This window comes from Danio rerio, chromosome 6, assembly GCF_052040795.2.
Source record: "Danio rerio strain M-AB ecotype USA chromosome 6, GRCz13ab, whole genome shotgun sequence".
In the NCBI taxonomy this organism is placed as follows: Eukaryota; Metazoa; Chordata; class Actinopteri; order Cypriniformes; family Danionidae; genus Danio; species Danio rerio.
The window spans coordinates 18,821,930-18,840,183 of NC_141026.1; the positions used below are offsets into that span (position 1 = coordinate 18,821,930).

The 18,254-nt window shown below is 36.9% G+C and overlaps 2 protein-coding genes across 2 annotated transcripts in view; both read left to right on the top strand.

Moving 5' to 3' along the window:
* The first annotated feature begins 179 nt into the window (after positions 1–179).
* LOC137488043 (serine/threonine-protein kinase pim-3-like) overlaps positions 180–18,254 on the top strand; it is a 74,078-nt gene continuing 56,003 nt past the window's right edge. Inside the window, exons 1-2 of the mRNA XM_087257083.1 lie at positions 180–485; positions 616–786. Of these exons, the coding sequence (XP_087113209.1) occupies positions 458–485; positions 616–786 (199 nt within the window). The 5' untranslated portion in view covers positions 180–457. The remainder of the gene's footprint in view (positions 486–615; positions 787–18,254) is intronic.
* LOC147843474 (uncharacterized) overlaps positions 12,185–18,254 on the top strand; it is a 388,615-nt gene continuing 382,545 nt past the window's right edge. Inside the window, exon 1 of the mRNA XM_087257013.1 lies at positions 12,185–12,318. The gene's annotated coding sequence lies outside the window, so the exon portion shown is untranslated. The remainder of the gene's footprint in view (positions 12,319–18,254) is intronic.

Here is an 18,254-nt window from a genome sequence, read left to right on the forward strand (position 1 = left end):
TACCCCGGAAATTACATTTTTATACATTTTTAATTTAATAACAAGAGCTTTTAATTAGAACTAATTGGATTTATACCCCTTTTTGCCTATTTGTATTTTACAATTTTAGTTGCTATAGCAGCGCGTGTTACGATATGAATTCTGACTGCATATAAAAACAATCAAACCTATCGCAATCTGTTGGTTGAGAGACGAGGCGACTTTGCAGAGCATTTCTGTGCGAATCCTGAGATTTCTGAAGCTGTTGGAGGATTTCTCAGAGAAAAAGACTTATTTTAAAGAGCACAATTTCTCTAATCATCTTTATTTTAGTTATTTTTCTGATTATTTTTTTAAATACAATTTTGTTGCTGTTTTTTCATTCCTTCTTCTTCTTCTTCTTCTTTACTTTGTTTTACATTTATTTTCATATTTGTCTGTTTTTGTCTGTTTTATTGCAGGTTGGAGGAGATTGTCCATGTCCCACATGGGTGAAGAAAGAGGAGGTGAGTGTTTTTAATCTTTCATTTGTTTGTCATTGTTTATCACTGTATGATGCTGTATGGTGTTTGACTAATATGAAAAGGATTACAGAAGTTAACAAAAAAGATTCATTAAAAATGTTTTGATATACAGAAGATACACGGGACGGCACCACTGAGCTTCCTGGTTTTTTGGCTCCTGTGCCTTCACATTTGGCTGATTCTGCATCCACAGACCAGAGGAACAGCAAGAGGAAAAGGCAGAGCAGCAGCCAGCAAACACTGTCCACCTCGTCCAGCAGACCAGCCAAACGCTCTCGCAGAGGTCAGCACAGCTCATCTTCTAGATCTTATGGCTCAGAAATGAAATGATTTGTCATTGAAGAGACCCCAGCATGTTTTCTCTTTCTCTCTTCATTTCTTGTGCTCTTCTGTGTTGCAGACTTGTACCAGAAGGGCCCGTTGCTGGGACGAGGTGGATTCGGCTCTGTGTTTGCTGGGATGCGCAGGTCTGATGGACTGCCAGTAAGAGATTTTCTTCCCTCCTTTGTTCAGACATGCTTTAGAAATGTTGCTGTCAGTAAATGTCATGTGTCACAATCAGGCAGGTGTGATTTACTCTGCTTTTCCTGTCTGCAGGTGGCCATCAAGTACGTGTCGAAGGACCGGACCCCCGAGCGACTGAAAGTTGTATGTTTTGATGTGAATCTGTTGTGTTTGCTGTGTTTGATTGAGTTCTGGATATAATGGAGGGTTTGTTCTGCAGGATGGTCAGGGTCGGCTGCCGCTGGAGGTGGCATTGATGACCCGTGTCACATCAGCTCCTGCCTGCCCCAGTGTACTGCAGCTGCTGGACTGGTTTGACCGTCCCAGGCGCTACATCCTGATCCTGGAGCGACTGGATCCTTGCCAAGATCTCCAGAGCTTCTGTGAGGAGAACGGCTGTCTGGATGAGCGTCTTGCAAAGAAAGTGCTGGTGCAGCTGATTGCCGCCCTAAAACACTGCGAGAGCCGCGGCGTCCTGCACCGGGACGTCAAACCAGAAAACCTCCTGATCTCCACAGAGTCCCAGGACATCAAGCTGCTGGACTTCGGCTGTGGAGATCTGCTGAAGCGCTCGGCCTACAAATACTTTGCAGGTGAGTTTGAGTTACAGAAGGAAACGTTCTGTTGATGTTTGTGAACTTCTGCTGATCCACTAAAGGGAATTTGTCTGTACTGGAGCATGTTGAGCAGATGTTTGTGGTCTTCTTATGTCTCTCAGGCACTCCTGCATACGCTCCTCCTGAGTGGTTTCGTAGACATCGCTACCATGCGACTCCAGCTACAGTCTGGTCAGTAGGAGTGACGCTCTACAACATCCTGTGTGACCGTTTCCCATTCAGAGGCGCACAGAGGGTCACGTCCAGAAGCAGACTGACCTTCCCTAGGAGCTTGTCAACAGGTAAGAGATTCAGACACATTCAGAGATAGCCTGGTAAGCGAGCAGAAGTGTGTTGTTGTGTGTTTCTGAAGACGGTGTTGTGTGTAACAGAGTGCCGTCAGCTGATTCGCTGGTGTCTCAGTGCAGCACCGGCTGATCGGCCCAGTTTAGATGACATTGAGAGCCATCCCTGGTTGCACTGCACAGGTGGCCAGTGACATTACACTTATCTGAATCCAGCAGTCATGGCTTGGGTTGCATTGTCAGGTTCAGTGTAGATAAACGCTGTCAATGATTTGTAGAAGGAGAGCAGGAGGGGCAGAGGAACTGAGGAGAACAGATCCTGATCCTGAGCTTCCTCTGCTGCATCTGTGAGCCTCTGTGTGAAGCTGTACGAGCTGAAGACACACACACACACACACACACACACACACACACACACACACACACACACACACACACACACACACACAAGCTAGTCTACAGTAGACAAATGTACAGTTTCTTGACCACTTAGAGAAAAACGGGGACAGATGTTAAATAAATCATGAACAATAAAGTTATTTTATTCGCAATTACAGCAGTTGTTTTTTTCTTTACTGGTTTCACTAAAATGTAAATGTTCAAACCTAGGGCAGCACAGTGACTCAGTGGTTTGCACTGTAACCTCACAGCAAGGTTCACTGTGTAAAACATATGCTGGATATTTTGGCGGTTCATTCCCCTGTGGCGAACCCTGATGAATAAAGGGACTAAGCTGAAGGAAAATTGATGAATGAACACAGACACTGGAGGAATTAGGAGACTCTGTTCAGTCAGATATGATCATGCTGTCTGTAGTGTGCTGAACTAACTAGACCAAACCTTTATTTGCAAAATTTGATGTCTGAATTTAAAACATAAAAATCTAAACTAGCCGAATTGTTTTACTTAAACACAGATCTGTCGATAATAAACTCAGTAAATGTCCATACACGCATGCTGATATTTAACAAATGTTTTTTATTTTGAGTGATCTTCAATTTTAGGTAAAAAAGAAAAGTTTGTATGAGAATTTGAAATGAACAATATTGTGTTTTTGTGGACATGGAACTACAAAATTTCAACATTGAAGCGTGCTGAATAGTTTTTTGATATAATCTTCAATTCAAAGTTAGAAAAAATACAAATACTAAACTTCTTACGAGAATTTAAAGTAAACACTACTGTGTTTTTCTTCTTTGTGCACATCAAATTGCAAATTATCCCAATATAGTGCAATAAATCTCTTTTTAGGACGATCTTCAGTTTCAAGTTAGAATACAATTATAATTTTGAAAATAATTTAAAATGTACATATTGTTTTTTCATGTGTAGGTCAAAGTTTCAACAGCTCAATCATTTTAAAAAGCATGTGCTCAAACTAAAAGAAGTAAAAAAGTGCTTTTGTGGTGCAGGGTCACGTCTCTCCTCAGTAAGTGATCATAGACAACACAAGGGGGCAATGTTCAGCACAGAGAATCACAATTTAACTAAAACGTATAAGACTGCGTGTTTTTCATCATCTCAACAGTTTGTCTAATGAAACACACAATAATTTAACATTTATTTTAACAAATACAGCTCATAGTGTTAATAACATTGTTTACTCTACACTTTTTACTGTGATCATGATGATTGTTTGTTATGAGCAGGGCCGGATTCAGTGATTTTGGGGCCCTAAGCAATTCGAGTCATGAGACCCAGAAGTCCTACAGTAATAAGCACTTTTCATATTTGCTTATTTATTTAGCTGTCTTTATCTTATAGCACTCTGTCTTGCTTTCTATATTTTTATCTGAACACAATCTCTACATTTTAAAAGATTTAATTTTCATCTGATTTGACTGCTGGACTGATCCATGATTGGGGTGGGGGGACACAATTGCACACATACTGATTAAGGTAAAATGTATTTGTTAGAGCCTTATCCTGCAAAATATGACAGGAAATGACATTATTAGTGTTTATTGTCTGCCTCCAGACTTCCTTGGGGCCCTAAGCGACTGCTTAGTTAGCTTATTGATTTAATCCGCCCTGATTATGCACTGTAAACCCTGCTGTAGTCATTATTAAAGATATTAAGTTAATATAACTTGATATTATTTAAAATACCAAGTTTTGGCATCAAAGGTGTGTTTAACTTACTCATTAGGCAGCAACAAACTTTTAATTCTTATTGTAAGTTCTCTGAACTTAACATTTAAATTTCTTTAAATGATTCACTATGTCATTTAAAATGATTGGTTGTGCTTGAGATTCTGCCTTGACAACCGCACTGATTGATCAATATATGTTATTTGACTCAACGTGGTCATTTTGCTTGTGATGCTGAATTCTCCTGAAGCGCAGCAGGACAGAGGCACTACCTGAACCCATCTGACGAAAAGAGAAAAGTTAAATTAGTCAGTAGATATTTAAATGCTGATATATTTTTTTCTTAATTGATATACACGCTGGGGCAACACAGTGACTCCGTGGTTAGCATTGTCGCCTCACAGTAAGAAGGTCGCTGGTTCGAGTCCTGGCTGGGCCAGTTGGCATTTCTGTGTGGAGTTTGCATGTTCTCCCCTCGTTCACGTTAGTTTCCTCCAGGTGCTCCAGTTTCCCCCATAAGTCCAAGGACATGCGCTATAGGTGAATTGGGTAAGCTAAATTGTCCGTATGTGTGTATGTCCTGGTCCTCCAGGTTGAGGGTTGATCGTTGGGCTAACAACCCACCTCGTAAACATATTCAAGTATAAATCACTGGCACAGAAAACAAACAAAACCTACGTGAGACCAAGAGACTTTATTAAAAGAAAAATCAAGAAATTAAGTCATACAATGCGTCAATCAGCAGCAATCATCACTTAAAGATTGTAGTCAGTTCTTGTTTTCTAAGACCTTAAATAAATGATTATCTTTGCACAACGGAGGATCTATTTTGTATATGGTGACATAACCTGTTATATGATGTTATACTGGATAAAGACTGCCAAGGGTGTCAAGACATTCAGAATAACAATATTTTAGACTCAGAAGAATATAGACATGATTATACAATTATAAGTCACTGGAGCAAAATTAACTGTCTTTAGAAATAGAAATGACAGAAGCAAATACATATTCATTTTTTACCTTCATAAGTATCCTTGCAATGACGTGAAAATGAGATCGCAATGAAAAAAAGAGATTTTATGTCATATTATTAATCACATAAAATCTTACAGCAGTCAACACTGAAATCCATACATAATACATTACGTTTGAATGAATCCCATTTCTGTGATATAAATAATAAACATTCTGAACAGAGTACTGTAACATTGAGCAAATACAGCAGAGATACAATAGAACTCACAATGTAGTCACTATCTATTAAAACCAAGTTTGGAAAAAAAAGAACTTGAGTATATTTATTATTTATTATTATTCAAATTTAACAGCAAATGACTTGTTAAAAAGTCACAACATTACATTCAAATCAGCTTCTGTTACTTGCTGCTTTACTTTAATCACAGTTGCGTTGCCCAAAAGGGTCAGTTCTTAAATAATTAAATTAATCTTTCTTAAGTATGTCTGGACGAATGTGACACCGTCACACTTTCAGATCCAAGTCACTGCAGCACATCACGGTAATAAACAAAGATGTAAACAAAGTACATTGCTTTATGAACTATTACAATTACTTGAAGCACAGTCAACATCAATGAAGTCGAGCCAAGTAAAAATGTCAAAGATTAAACAATCAGGCCCTTCTGAAGGCTGAAATAAATCATTAAACACTGACTATCATCTGGTTTGTAATCAACAACCATTTTCAGACCAAAGAATATCATGCGCTGAATGAAACAAACTGTGTTACAAAGAATAAATCAAGAATAAATGTCAACTCCTGGTAGGTGGAGATTTTAATTTTGTTTTAGACAATATACTAGAAAGATCTTCAACGACACCAGTGCCCCTTTCTAAAGCAGCTAAATCTACTACAACATTTATGAAAGATCTGAATTTAGTGGAAAGAGACTACTCTTTTTATTCGCATCCCCATAATACACACACTCGTATAGATTATTTCTTGTTGCCCTCTCAACTTCTATACAGAGTGCTAGATGTTGAATATCTCCCTCGATTACTGAGTGATCATTCTCCCCTTGTAATGTCACTGTCCATTCCAGAAAAAACAAAAGGAACTTACAGGTGGAGACTAAACCCTACTCTTTTTAAACAACCTGAATTTCATAAATTCATAAGGGAACAAATTGATATTTTTACTGCAACAAATAAACCCTCATGCTCCAATAGTTTTATATTATGGGACACTTTAAAAGCTTATCTTAGAGGTCAAAAAGTTTCCTACATTAAGGGGCTGTTAAAAAACAAAAAATCCAAATTAAGTACTTTAGAAGTTGAAAAACTAGTACTTGAAAAATTGTACCACAAGTCGCAAACAAAGGATATTTATAAAGAATTACTAAACAAAAAGATTGAATACAATAAATTGAACACCTACCAAGCAGAGAAAGCTATTATTTACTCTAATCAACGTTATTACGAACTCGGTGAGAAAGCTTAGAATGTCTTGGCCTGGCAATTAAAATGAGAGGAACAGAAACGAACAATAAATGTTATTAAAACTGGTAACAAGGAAACATGAAACCCGGTAGAAATTAATGATGTATTTAAGCAATATTTCACAGAATTATATACCTCTCAATCATGTATAGATCATTACAAATGAAAGCTTTTCTCTCCTCAGTCCATTTACCATATCTCTCAGAGGAAGACAGATCTAGTCTGGATCAGCCTTTTTCTACTTCTGAACTGATTGAAGCTATTAATCTATTGTCTAATAATAAATCAAGAGGTGAAGATGGTTTTCCATTAGAATTCTATAAAGAGTTTAAAGATTTGCTTGTGCCATATTTAATGGAAGTTCTTAATCAGGCTAAGGTGGAAAAAAGTTTTCCAGACTCCTTTTCAAATGCTATAATTTCAGTAATACTCAAAAAAGACAAGGATCCAAATAACTGTGCCTCCTACAGACCAATCTCACTCCTCAATGTAGATTATAAAATAGTCACTAAAATGGTAGCTAAAAGATTAGAAACTCGACTTCCTCAATTGATTAATCCAGATCAAACTGGTTTTGTAGTTGGGAGATTAGGCGCAAATAATCTGAGGAGAGTTTTTAACATTATTCACACTGCTAAAGAAAAACATATACCAGGGATAGTCGCCTCTCTCGATGCCGAAAAGGCTTTTGAGTGGTCATACTTATTTGAAGTACTAAAAAAATTTGGATTTGGAACTGTATACATAGAGCTAATTCAATCACTTTATAAATCCCCAAAAGCTAAAATTATTACAAATGGTATTATTTCTTCTTCAATACCTTTGTATAGAGGATGTAGACAAGGTTGCCCCATCAGCCCAGCTCTCTTTGCCCTTGCGATTGAACCTCTAGCTGAGGCTATTAGATGTGTCCCCAACATAAAAGGCTTTAAAACTGGCCCTGAAATACAAAAAATATCTTTGTTCGCCGATGATATTCTTTTGTTTCTTACTGACCCTGTAGACTCCCTATCTAATTCACAGAATGTATTACAGTCATATAGTACTTTTTCTGGATATAAAGTTAACATTGATAAAAGTGAAATTTTGCCATTATCAGGTTTTGATTATACTTCATTAAATACCTTTTCTTTTAAATGCTCACCTGCTGGCATTAAGTATTTGGGTATACATGTAGACGGCAACCTAAAAAATCTCTATAAATTTAATTTGGCTAATCTTTTAGAAAAAACTGGCAGAGACTTAACAAATTGGATGGATTTACCACTCACATTGTCTGGTAGAATTAATGCAGTTAAAATGAATGTTTTGCCCAGGTTCTTATATGTATTTCATTCTTCCAATATCAATACCTAAATCCTTTTTGACTTCTCATAATTCACTAGTGAGATCATTTATTTGCTATCGGAAAACCCCAAGGGTTGGTCTTGACAAACTGGCTTTAGACTACAGCAAAGGAGGACTTAGACTCCCCAATTTTAAGATGTATTATTGGGCAGCCCAATCCAGGTATCTGGCACAGATGTCCGCTGAAACCCCCTACCCGTCATGGCTTAATATGGAGACATTTGAGATGAAAGAGGACTGTCCCACTAATATACTATTAAGGGTCAAATTAAAAAAATATCCCAAGATACCCAATTTAACTGCTATGGAGGAACTTGTTTTCTCTGATAAACCATTACATAAAACAGTTTCTAGAATATATGATGCTTTGATGCTTAGACAACCTTTGACTGACCCAGATAAGTCTAAAACTAGATGGGAACAGGATTTGGGGATAACACTAGAAAATGACCTGTGGGGTCAGCTATGTAGAGATGGGGTAACCTCAACTTTGAATTCCAGATTTAGACTAATCCAGTTTAATTTCTTACACCAGCTTTATTATACTCCATCCGGATTACACAAATTTAAAAACAGTATTTCTCCTTTCTGCTTCAGATGTGGTATAGAAGAAGCTACATTTTTGCATTCTACATGGCTGTGCCCTAAAGTGAAAGTATTGTGGGTACAAGTATGTAATATTATATCACAGATTCATGCAATTGATTTTCCATTGGATCCAGAGATAAGTTTATTGGGTAATTACACAAATTCTAACCTCCAGCATAATTATGCTATTAAACTTACCGAAATGTTGCTGACGATAGCTAAAAAATGCACTGCTTTAAAATAGAAAACAGACATTTATGTACCAACTGGACTGTGGATCTCAGAAGTTTGCAACTGTATACCATTGGAGAAGATCACATATTCTTTGAGAGGAAAGGATGAAGTATTTAAAAAGATTTGGAATCCATTTTTGAACTACATTAAAACAGTACCACTTGATTTGATTTGACAAAATGTTTTGTTTCTACTAGCTTATGCTGTATCTCCTCCCTTTTTATTGATTTATTTAATTTAATTTTACTCATTTATTTAATATACGGTGTATGCTTTAATTTAGTTTGTTTGCTGTTTTGTTTTGATGTTCTGTATTGTTAATTGTTGAAAAAGCGAAATAAAAATATATAATCGAAAAAAGAATAAATGTCACCTTCAAATGTAAAACATCATTTTGTTTCTTATAAAAAGCGATTAGTTACTTTAATGAAGAGATCAAAACCGCTGCCTTAAAAGTGACCAATTGACTTCACTTAAAAATATGAGGACCTATTAAGTTGACTTAACTTACCTTTTTATAGTCAACTAATTGCTTTTTACAGCGTAATTAAAATGAGATTTTATTTTCTCAAAATCACAACATTTATGACTGCCCGTTTCGCCACTTACAAATTTAAAATGAAGCATATTTTCATACAATTTATTGCTCACATTACATGTATGATAACTTAAATACATTTGAATATACTGTATAATATGAATAAAACAATTAGTTTGAAATAAATAAGAGTAATAACCGCTAGACATTCAGCATGCTAAGTTTCTGTGCTATAATTCTAAACTAGATTTAATTAAGAATTATTCTTTCCTGCAACTGCATTTTCAAAAAAATAAAAATGTTATCTTGGCAATACTGACCACCACCAAATTCAACCACACTGCTAAGAAAAAAAATAAAAACTGCTGCTGCCACTACTGCTATGTTTACTACTAATAACACTACTACTACTACTACTACTACAGATAATAATAATTTTCCTGAAAACAATCAGTATAGAATTAATTTTGAAGACAAGATAGAAACATTGGTTTAGTGAGGATCATTAAAAAGTGAGCTTTAGCTTTAAAAATAAATCTGTAATAATAAAAGATTGTTGTAATTTTACTTTATTTATTCATCAATTAAATTCAGCCTTGGTATCTATAACACTTTTCTTTAAACTTTTGCATTCCTTTACGTTTGATTACAGTATTAAAAAAAAAAAAAAAAAAAAATATATATATATATATATATATATATATATATATATATATATATATATATATATATATATATATATATATATATATATATATTAAATACATTTTATTCACATCTGTGTTTAGCATTTATTCTGTTACTTGCTTTGAATCTCACCTGGCGTTTATAAGATACTGTGCCAGGCTGATGTTGGCAGGTGTTCCAGTAATGGTGATCTGGTGGTCTGATGACCCCTCCATGGCATTAGCAATTTTGATCTGAGCCCCAGACATCTGACGGATTTCATTAATTTTGGTGCCCTGACGTCCAATTATACAGCCTATTAGCTGAAAATATAAAGTAGACAGATTAAAATGAGTTCAAGGCGTGTTCTTTACATTCTTCTTTGATTAGGGGTATAACGATACATCATAATGTGAAACTGTGAAATATAAATGTGCTGATGTGCATCGCTTGTGTAAACGATAGGACTTGCAATACTGAACTTGTTTTTTTTTTGCAGTACTCGACTTATTGTATAAGGTATATTTCACCCAAAAAGGTCAATTCTGTTTTCCTGTATTACGCTGATAATGCTGTTTCATGGCCGTGAAATCACACGTTTGTTTACCACAGAGATATTACAGATGATACATTTGTAAATAATGTTCACTTTGTTGCACAGAGAGAGATTCCTTTGCTTCATAAGACCTCAGTGCATCGTCAGGACTTGAGTGTATCGTTACACCCCTATCTTTGATACAGTTTCCCCAAAAACTGTCTCTCAAAGTTCATGAGTACTGGCCTGTGAACTGGCATCCACACCTATTAACAGAACAAATGCAGGAGAACTGAGAAATACAGAGAACATTGAACACAACATTAAGCTTGGTTAAACTGTGCAACTGTCCAAATCTGTTATAAAACTCTAATTCACATTTAACTCTTTATTCACTTTTATTTACTGATTGTTCTTAATTGTTCTTATTATAAACAGGTTCATGTTAAATTCTGTTATTAATTTTAGGTTTTTGTTGCATGTCTCAGGGATGTCAGTGGCAAGCACCAAGGAATATCATGCAGCTCACACTCCCAGGAAAGTGCCAACTTCACCCTAAAGTACTCCAGCTGATATGGGGGTGTTTTGGAGAAACTCAGGTTTACCTGTTTGCTTCACCCAAGACCGGCCACTGCTCCGCTCAGCACAGATGCACTGGCTCACTGCTGGACGTGAGGGTTGACACAATGTGAGGTTTGTTTACTGTTTTTCTACTTGCAGATTATTTGTAAAAAGGGCAGGAGCTTGACCAACATTCATTTCTTACAGTCTAAGTTCTAATTAATACAACAACTGTGGTTAAATCAAAACTCTCAAACAATTTAGTTTTATCATTTTGATGTCTCGAAGGCACTTTATAGTGAGAATGACCCTTATACAATTATATATATCCGGGTGAGTAATATGTAAGGTGGAGTAAAATGTCATGTGTAGTTAAAGGTATGTAAGTGTGTGTATTTACCACCACCTACTGGAAGTTTTAGATTCTTATTTTGAAGATTCTTATTTTCTTATTTTAAAACATCTTTTTTTCATAAATGCAGTAAAGTACAATAAGCTGAATTGTTTTCACACATATAAAATAAACTTGTCATCATTTACACATTTTGTGCCATTTAAATCAATTTCTTTCTATTGTAGATTATTTTGTGTGTTTACTTGCTTCTTTTCACATTTAACACAATGATGAATTGAAAATCTTTCACTTTTTCGAGTCAATTTTATAACATTAAACATGGAATTTTCTCAATAATTTGCTTTAATTTAATTCAGGATAACCAATAACTTTATAGTGGTCACTTCTTTTTATTTTTCCTCAGGATCGTAAGTTTTACATGTTTGATGAAATAATCCTTTCATTTCAATGTGTTTTAGTGAAAGTAGACTCTGCCATTTCAAGACACTGAAAATGTTTTTTTATTTTATTATTATTAAAATATTCTTTAAATGAAGGTTATTAATAAATATTTGACTTATAAATATTTCATTCTTAATGTCTGCTAGATTTATTTCGTGTTATTCTATGTGTGTGTGTGTGTTATATTTATTCCAGAGAAGAGTTTACAGTAGCTTGGTCCATCTGTAACTCCGGTCATTTTGAAGTTTCTTCCAGTCATTCAGGCAACATCTTCTTCTGCTGCTTCTGCTCAATCTTCTGCTGTCCAGAATCAGGTGGTTTGTCTTGGTTGGGCATCTCAGCTGAGACCTCTCCACAATGGGTGACCCCACAGTAGCTGTGAAGTACCAGTGGCGTGAACCATTTGGGTGAACTCATTTTTTAAATGTGATCTTAAGATTTTTTTTGAAGTTTTTTGTTTACAGTTTTGACTTTGATATTGACTGATCTAATGTTTATGCACAAATATATTAAAATAAAGCATTCATTTATTCAAATATTCATTTAAAAAAAGAGATCTTTGAGGAGTGTGTTTATGCATATATTTGCTTCAGTGTGAGAAAAGCTAGTCTGCTTGCATGACCATTGCCAGGTCTGGGCTGTTTTATTATTAATGTAATATTAAATTAAATTGTTAATATTAGTTAATGTCCTGTGAGTTCACGTGAATTAACAATGAAACTTTATTTACATTAACTAATGTTAACAAATAATAAATACTGTAATAAATGTATTAGATCTTACCAGGTTTGACTTTTTTTTTTTACAGTAGAATACTGGCAACAGTGTTAGTCACTGTAACAGAGCAGTAGCGGAAACTAACTGGAAACTGCTTACAGTTAATTACTGTACTGTAGTTCTGTACTCACAGCATAATCGCTACTGCACACACATTAATGGTAAATCATATATACAGTAGTTATTGTAGTTTAACTCAAATTAATCAGTTTTCTGAACTGTTATGAAAAATAAAAAGCAAATCAATTCTTCAGACAAATGTATTTTATTGTTTTGGCAGCAAACAAACAAACAACAGAAAATGTCTGACAAAATTAAACAAATCAGCAGGTATGAAGACATTTTCTATTCACAATGAAACAAAAAGGTTCAATAATGAACAACACATGCAGTGTATATACAGTAGGACTTGTGTGTTGAAGTAGGGGGGGAACTCCAGGAACTGAGTTTGACATCGATGGTTACAGTGTTGGGGGTAACGCATTACAAGTAACACAAGTTATGAAATAATATGACTTTTCTAAGTAACAAGTAACACATTACTTTAACAAATTAAGGAGTATTTGAGTTACTTCTTAGTTTAATTAATTCTCTTTTAAAACATTTATTGTTGAATTAAAAAATAAATAAATAAATAATAGTAATATTAATAATAGTTTTCTCCCAGCAGAAACACTATAACTGTTACTATGATTATTTATGTGAAGCTGCTTTGACACAATCTACATTGTAAAAGCGCTGTACAAATAAAGCTGAAAGGTAACATACAATATTTTCCATAAAGTATAAGTAATACAGCTTTACATTATAATGTTACTTTTTTGGGGGAGTAACTCAATATTGTATTGCATTACTTTTAAAAGTATCTTTCCCCAACACTGATGGTATAAAGCACATTGTCAAAGCAACTGGCAACATTTATCTCAATCACACATATAATAATAATAATTAAAAAACTTAATTTGTTCAGTTCTCCAGTCAAATTCATTTAGCCTCTGCAAAAATGAATGCAAGTGCTGTTTAACGGAAAGATTTAAAAAACAAACACATTTTTACTAGTTAATTTGCAAGATATTCAAATATACTAATATTCAGCTTAAAATACAATTTAAAGGCTTAACTAGGTTAAACTAGGCAAGTCAGGTTAATTATAAGAAAAGTAAACAAAGTTATAAGAAATACTGTGACAATTTCCTTGCGCTGTTTAACATCACTTATATTTTAGAAAATAATTGAAATTTCAAAAGAGGCTGAATAATTTTGCCTTCAAATGTATCTTGTCCATAGATAATACTTGCCTTTGAATAAGCTCTAGTGTGGCATTGATTGACTTGATTAATCTTAATATAATGGTAAAAACAAAAGTCGGCAACACCAAGGATCCAAATATCTTTTATTATTATTTACTTAAAAAAAGCTCAAGACAACAAACTTTTCTATTGTCGCTAATATGAACCGACAGGTGGAAACATCTCTGAAAAACTCTCAGCATCAAATTCACAACTTGGGACCTGACAGTGGAGGTCTGTGTGTGGATGGCTGTACAGTATAGATCATCTGTTATGATTCCCTGTGAGGATTTCTGTGCACGTTATCTAACTGAGGAGATTCAAATTGAAGGATTTTAATGGGTATAAAATCTGCTTAGTTCCAGAAAGGCACATTACACTGTTTGCATCTGTACATTATGGCAAAACCATTAAAGATGAGTTGTCCAATTAATACATATACTTCAATGAAAGTCATGTAAGAAGTGTGAGGAGATGCTAACTAGCTAACGATGTAGCTTTCAAGTGCACAGTTCAGGATAACAACAATTGGATTTAACACAAAGACTTTATTTAAGAAACCCTCAAAATATTTGAACACATTTACTCCTTTACACTCATTGTAGATTCTTATTTAGAGCTTAAAACACATCAGACTCTGCATCTGAACTGACAGACAGAGAATAGAGCACACTCAGAAGTAAACAAATCAAACACCTGTGGCTCCCTTAAAGGACAACACATTTGTGTTTAGAATAAGACGGACAGCCAGTGTATGTGTGTGTTAATGCCTAAACCATTGTTTTCTGTCTTAAAATAAATGCAACTCTATAAATATCCACATAAAGCATCAGAGTAGATGAGACAGTAATTTACCATTTATTACCACAGTTACTACCTGTAATGGCTACATAAAGTAATGACCTAATTTCAAACTCCTAAATGTTTTTTGGGGAGGGGCAGTGTACAGCAAGACCAGATAACACCGGGGCTTGCTGATCATTCCACCACCGCACATCCAGCTCACAAAATGGCCGCATCCAGTCCTCCAGCTCACAAGATGGCCGCTTCCAGTATGCCAGCTCACAAGATGGCTTCCTGTCCTGAATCTGTTCATGTCCCTGAAAGGCTACCTCCAGTGCTGCCAGACCCTCCAGTGCTGCCAGAGCTGCCAGTCCCTCCAGAGCTGCCAGACCTTCCAGAGCTGCCAGAACCTCCAGTGCTGCCAGAACCTCCAGTGCTGCCAGACCGTCCAGTGCTGCCAGATCCTCTAGAGCTGCCAGAGTCACTGCCACCGCCGGAGCTGCCAGCGCCGCTGCCAGAGTCGACGCCGCAGCCAGAGTCGACGCCGCAGCCAGAGTCGACGCCGCAGTCAGCGCCACAGCTGGAGACGCAGCCAGCTCCACGCTCCAGGTCTTCAATTGTCAAACGATTCAGGACCACGACAGCTCCACTCTCCGGGTCTTCCGCAGCTCCACGCTCCAGGCCCTCCGCAACTCCACTCTCCGGGTCTTCCACAGCTCCACGCTCCTGGTCCTCCATTGTCAAACGATCCAGGACCACGACAGCTCTACTCTCCAGGTCTTCCGCAGCTTCACGCTCCAGGCCCTCCGCAACTCCACTCTCCGGGTCTTCCGCAGTTCCACGCTCCAGGTCCTCCGCAGCTCCCTTCTCCGGGTCTTCCGCAGCTCCACGCTCCAGGCCTTCAGCAACTCCACGCTCCAGGCCTGCCTCAGCTTCACGCCCCAGGTACGCTCCAGCTGCATGGTCCTGGCCCTCCATCCCTCCCCCTGTTCCGCCTCTGCTCCACCTCCCGCCTGAACTGTATTTGGAGCGTCTGGAAGCCGCTCTTTAGAGGGGGGGCTATGTTACGATAACCAGCGATCATTCTCTGGAGATCGCTGGTTTCCTCTATCATCATGAACTCAACTTCCGCATTCTCCAGGACTACATTTTCATACATGCACTTCTTCCAAACACGCACGCCTGGTCATTCATCTTTCTGATTACATCACCAGCTGAAACTTGTCACAGACTGATATTTCACACAGTATTTAAGCAGCACACACACTCATTCAGGTTGCAGAGTCTTGTTTACTGTTTGGTGACAATTCTACGCGTTTCTTCCTGTCTTGTTTTTCCGTGTCTTAATCTAGCTTAGTATCCTCGTTATCCTGTTTAGCCGCCAGCCTTTCGACCTTTTGCCTGTACCTCGATTACGACTCTGGATTTGCCCTCACATACCTGTTCATACCTGTTTTGACCATTGCTTGCCTGACCTTCGAATAAACCTGCATTTAGATCTTACCTTCAGTTGTTTGTGTCACTTCCAATCACAACACATACAAATCCTGCTGGTTTTACAGTAAAATACTGTTTCCATTCATTACAGCAGAACACTGGCTATTTTAGAGTTATTTACCGCATAATCTACATCAAGGGTTAACAGTGTACAATTTAAATAACTGCCACAGAGAAGACATCTAACAATCTATGCCCACCTCCACCCCCTTCCTTTTGGAAGGACATCTATTTTTCAATTCATCCATCCATTAAGGAAACACTTAACCTCTAGCCATCAGTGTCCAGTCATTGCTGAGGTGTGTGATTCCTATTTTACTCCACATGCTGCACTCCAGTCTGTAAAGACAAAGACACGACTAACAAAGCTCTACATGTTGCTGAACTCCAGCAATGCACAAGATAATCTCCAGTGTTCTTCAGATAAATCTCCACTGATGCTCTTGTGAGTTTCCTTCTTCTGCCTGATGTGTGTCAATTACTTGAACACCTGCCAAAGACGAGACATCTAGCTAACTATCTAAGCCCACCACCACCCCCTTCCTCTTGGAAGGACATCTATTTTTCATTCATTTATCCACCTATCTATTCAGTAAAATGACTAACCAGACCATCAGTTTCTAGTCATTGCTGAGGTGTGAGTCCCGTTTCTCCTCATGCCCCAGTGTAATCTGACATACAAGACAAAAACAAGACTAACAAAACTCTACATGCTGCTGATCTTCAGCAATAAACAAAGTTTTCTCCAGTGCTCTTCAGATATATCTCAACTGTTGCCTTGTGACTCTCCTCCTTCTGCTTCACTCCAATCTGCAAAAGACTAAGACAGCACCAACAGAGCCCTAACTGATGGCTGAGCTCCTGCAATGCACATGCGGTTCTCCGGCAATTAAAAAAAAAATCTCCACTGATGCTCTTGTGAGTCTCTGTCTTCTCCCTGCTGTATGTCCATTACCTACAATAAATAACAGCCACAGAGAAGACATCTAGCTAACAATCCATGTCTACCACTACCCTCTTCCTCTTGGAAGGACATTCATGCCATGCACCTATCCACCTGTTTTTAAAGGACACTCCTGACCATCAGTGTCCAGTCATTGCTGAGGTGTGTGATTCCTATATTTCTCCACAAGCTGCACTCCAGACTGTAAAAGACAAAGACACGACTAACAGAGCTCTACATGCTTGCTGAACTCCTGCAGTGCACTAAATGTTTTCCAGCGTTCCTTAGACAAATCTCCACTGATGCTCTTGTGAGTTTCCTTCTTCTGTCTGTTGTGTGTCCATTACCTGAAAATGAAACGCCTGCCGCAGAGAATACATCTATCTATCTAAAGCTGAGCTCAGACTACAGAAGTTGTAATCCAATTTATTTTGACCTCCTGAGAATCGGAGATGAAATCTTGTCGAGGACTTTGATCGGTTCTCAGCGCAGATTATCTGGTAATGTGAGCCGTTTAAAGATAGAATCTTGCACCTCGCCATCTTGAACACAAATTGCAGCCTCCCTGATCATAACAGACATGATTGAAATCCAGGATTTGAAATCGGGCTAATCACAGCAGTTCAAACCTATTCAGTATTAACAAAGCCATGAGCTGGAGAGAATCATGTTGCTTTTAATAAATAAATAAATATATCATTTTTTTGAATAATAAGCTTGAATTATCCTTTATTATTAGCCAGATTTAACGTTATTCTTATAGCGGTGTGCAGATATTGATGACACATGTGTAGCCGGGCACTAGAACATTGCCAGTTATCTCCAAAACCCAAAATGATTCAACATATTACAGTTTTTCTTAGTGGCTTTGGTGCATTTCTCACAACACTATTTACATTTGCACAACAGTTAATGCATTTCTCAAAACTATTAGTAATTTGTGCACATCATAGTAGCAGTTTCTCATTCCTTCCAACAAATTGTGAATGCTTTTGGACATGTATCAATTGCTTTCATACAATTCTCTGCTGTTTATAAAATTATTATTCGCTTATGTCATGTCAGTCAAAATAAACTAAACTTGTGAATACTGAAAAGTCATTCCATTTAAAAACTAATAGTCCTCATTTCATTACTTGAGTCATTACATACAAAAATGTTGAACTAGTTGTCGAAATCTGACAAGAAAATTTTATTAAAACTTTTACATCTTTATTTTCCAGAAAATGTCTTCTAAATTG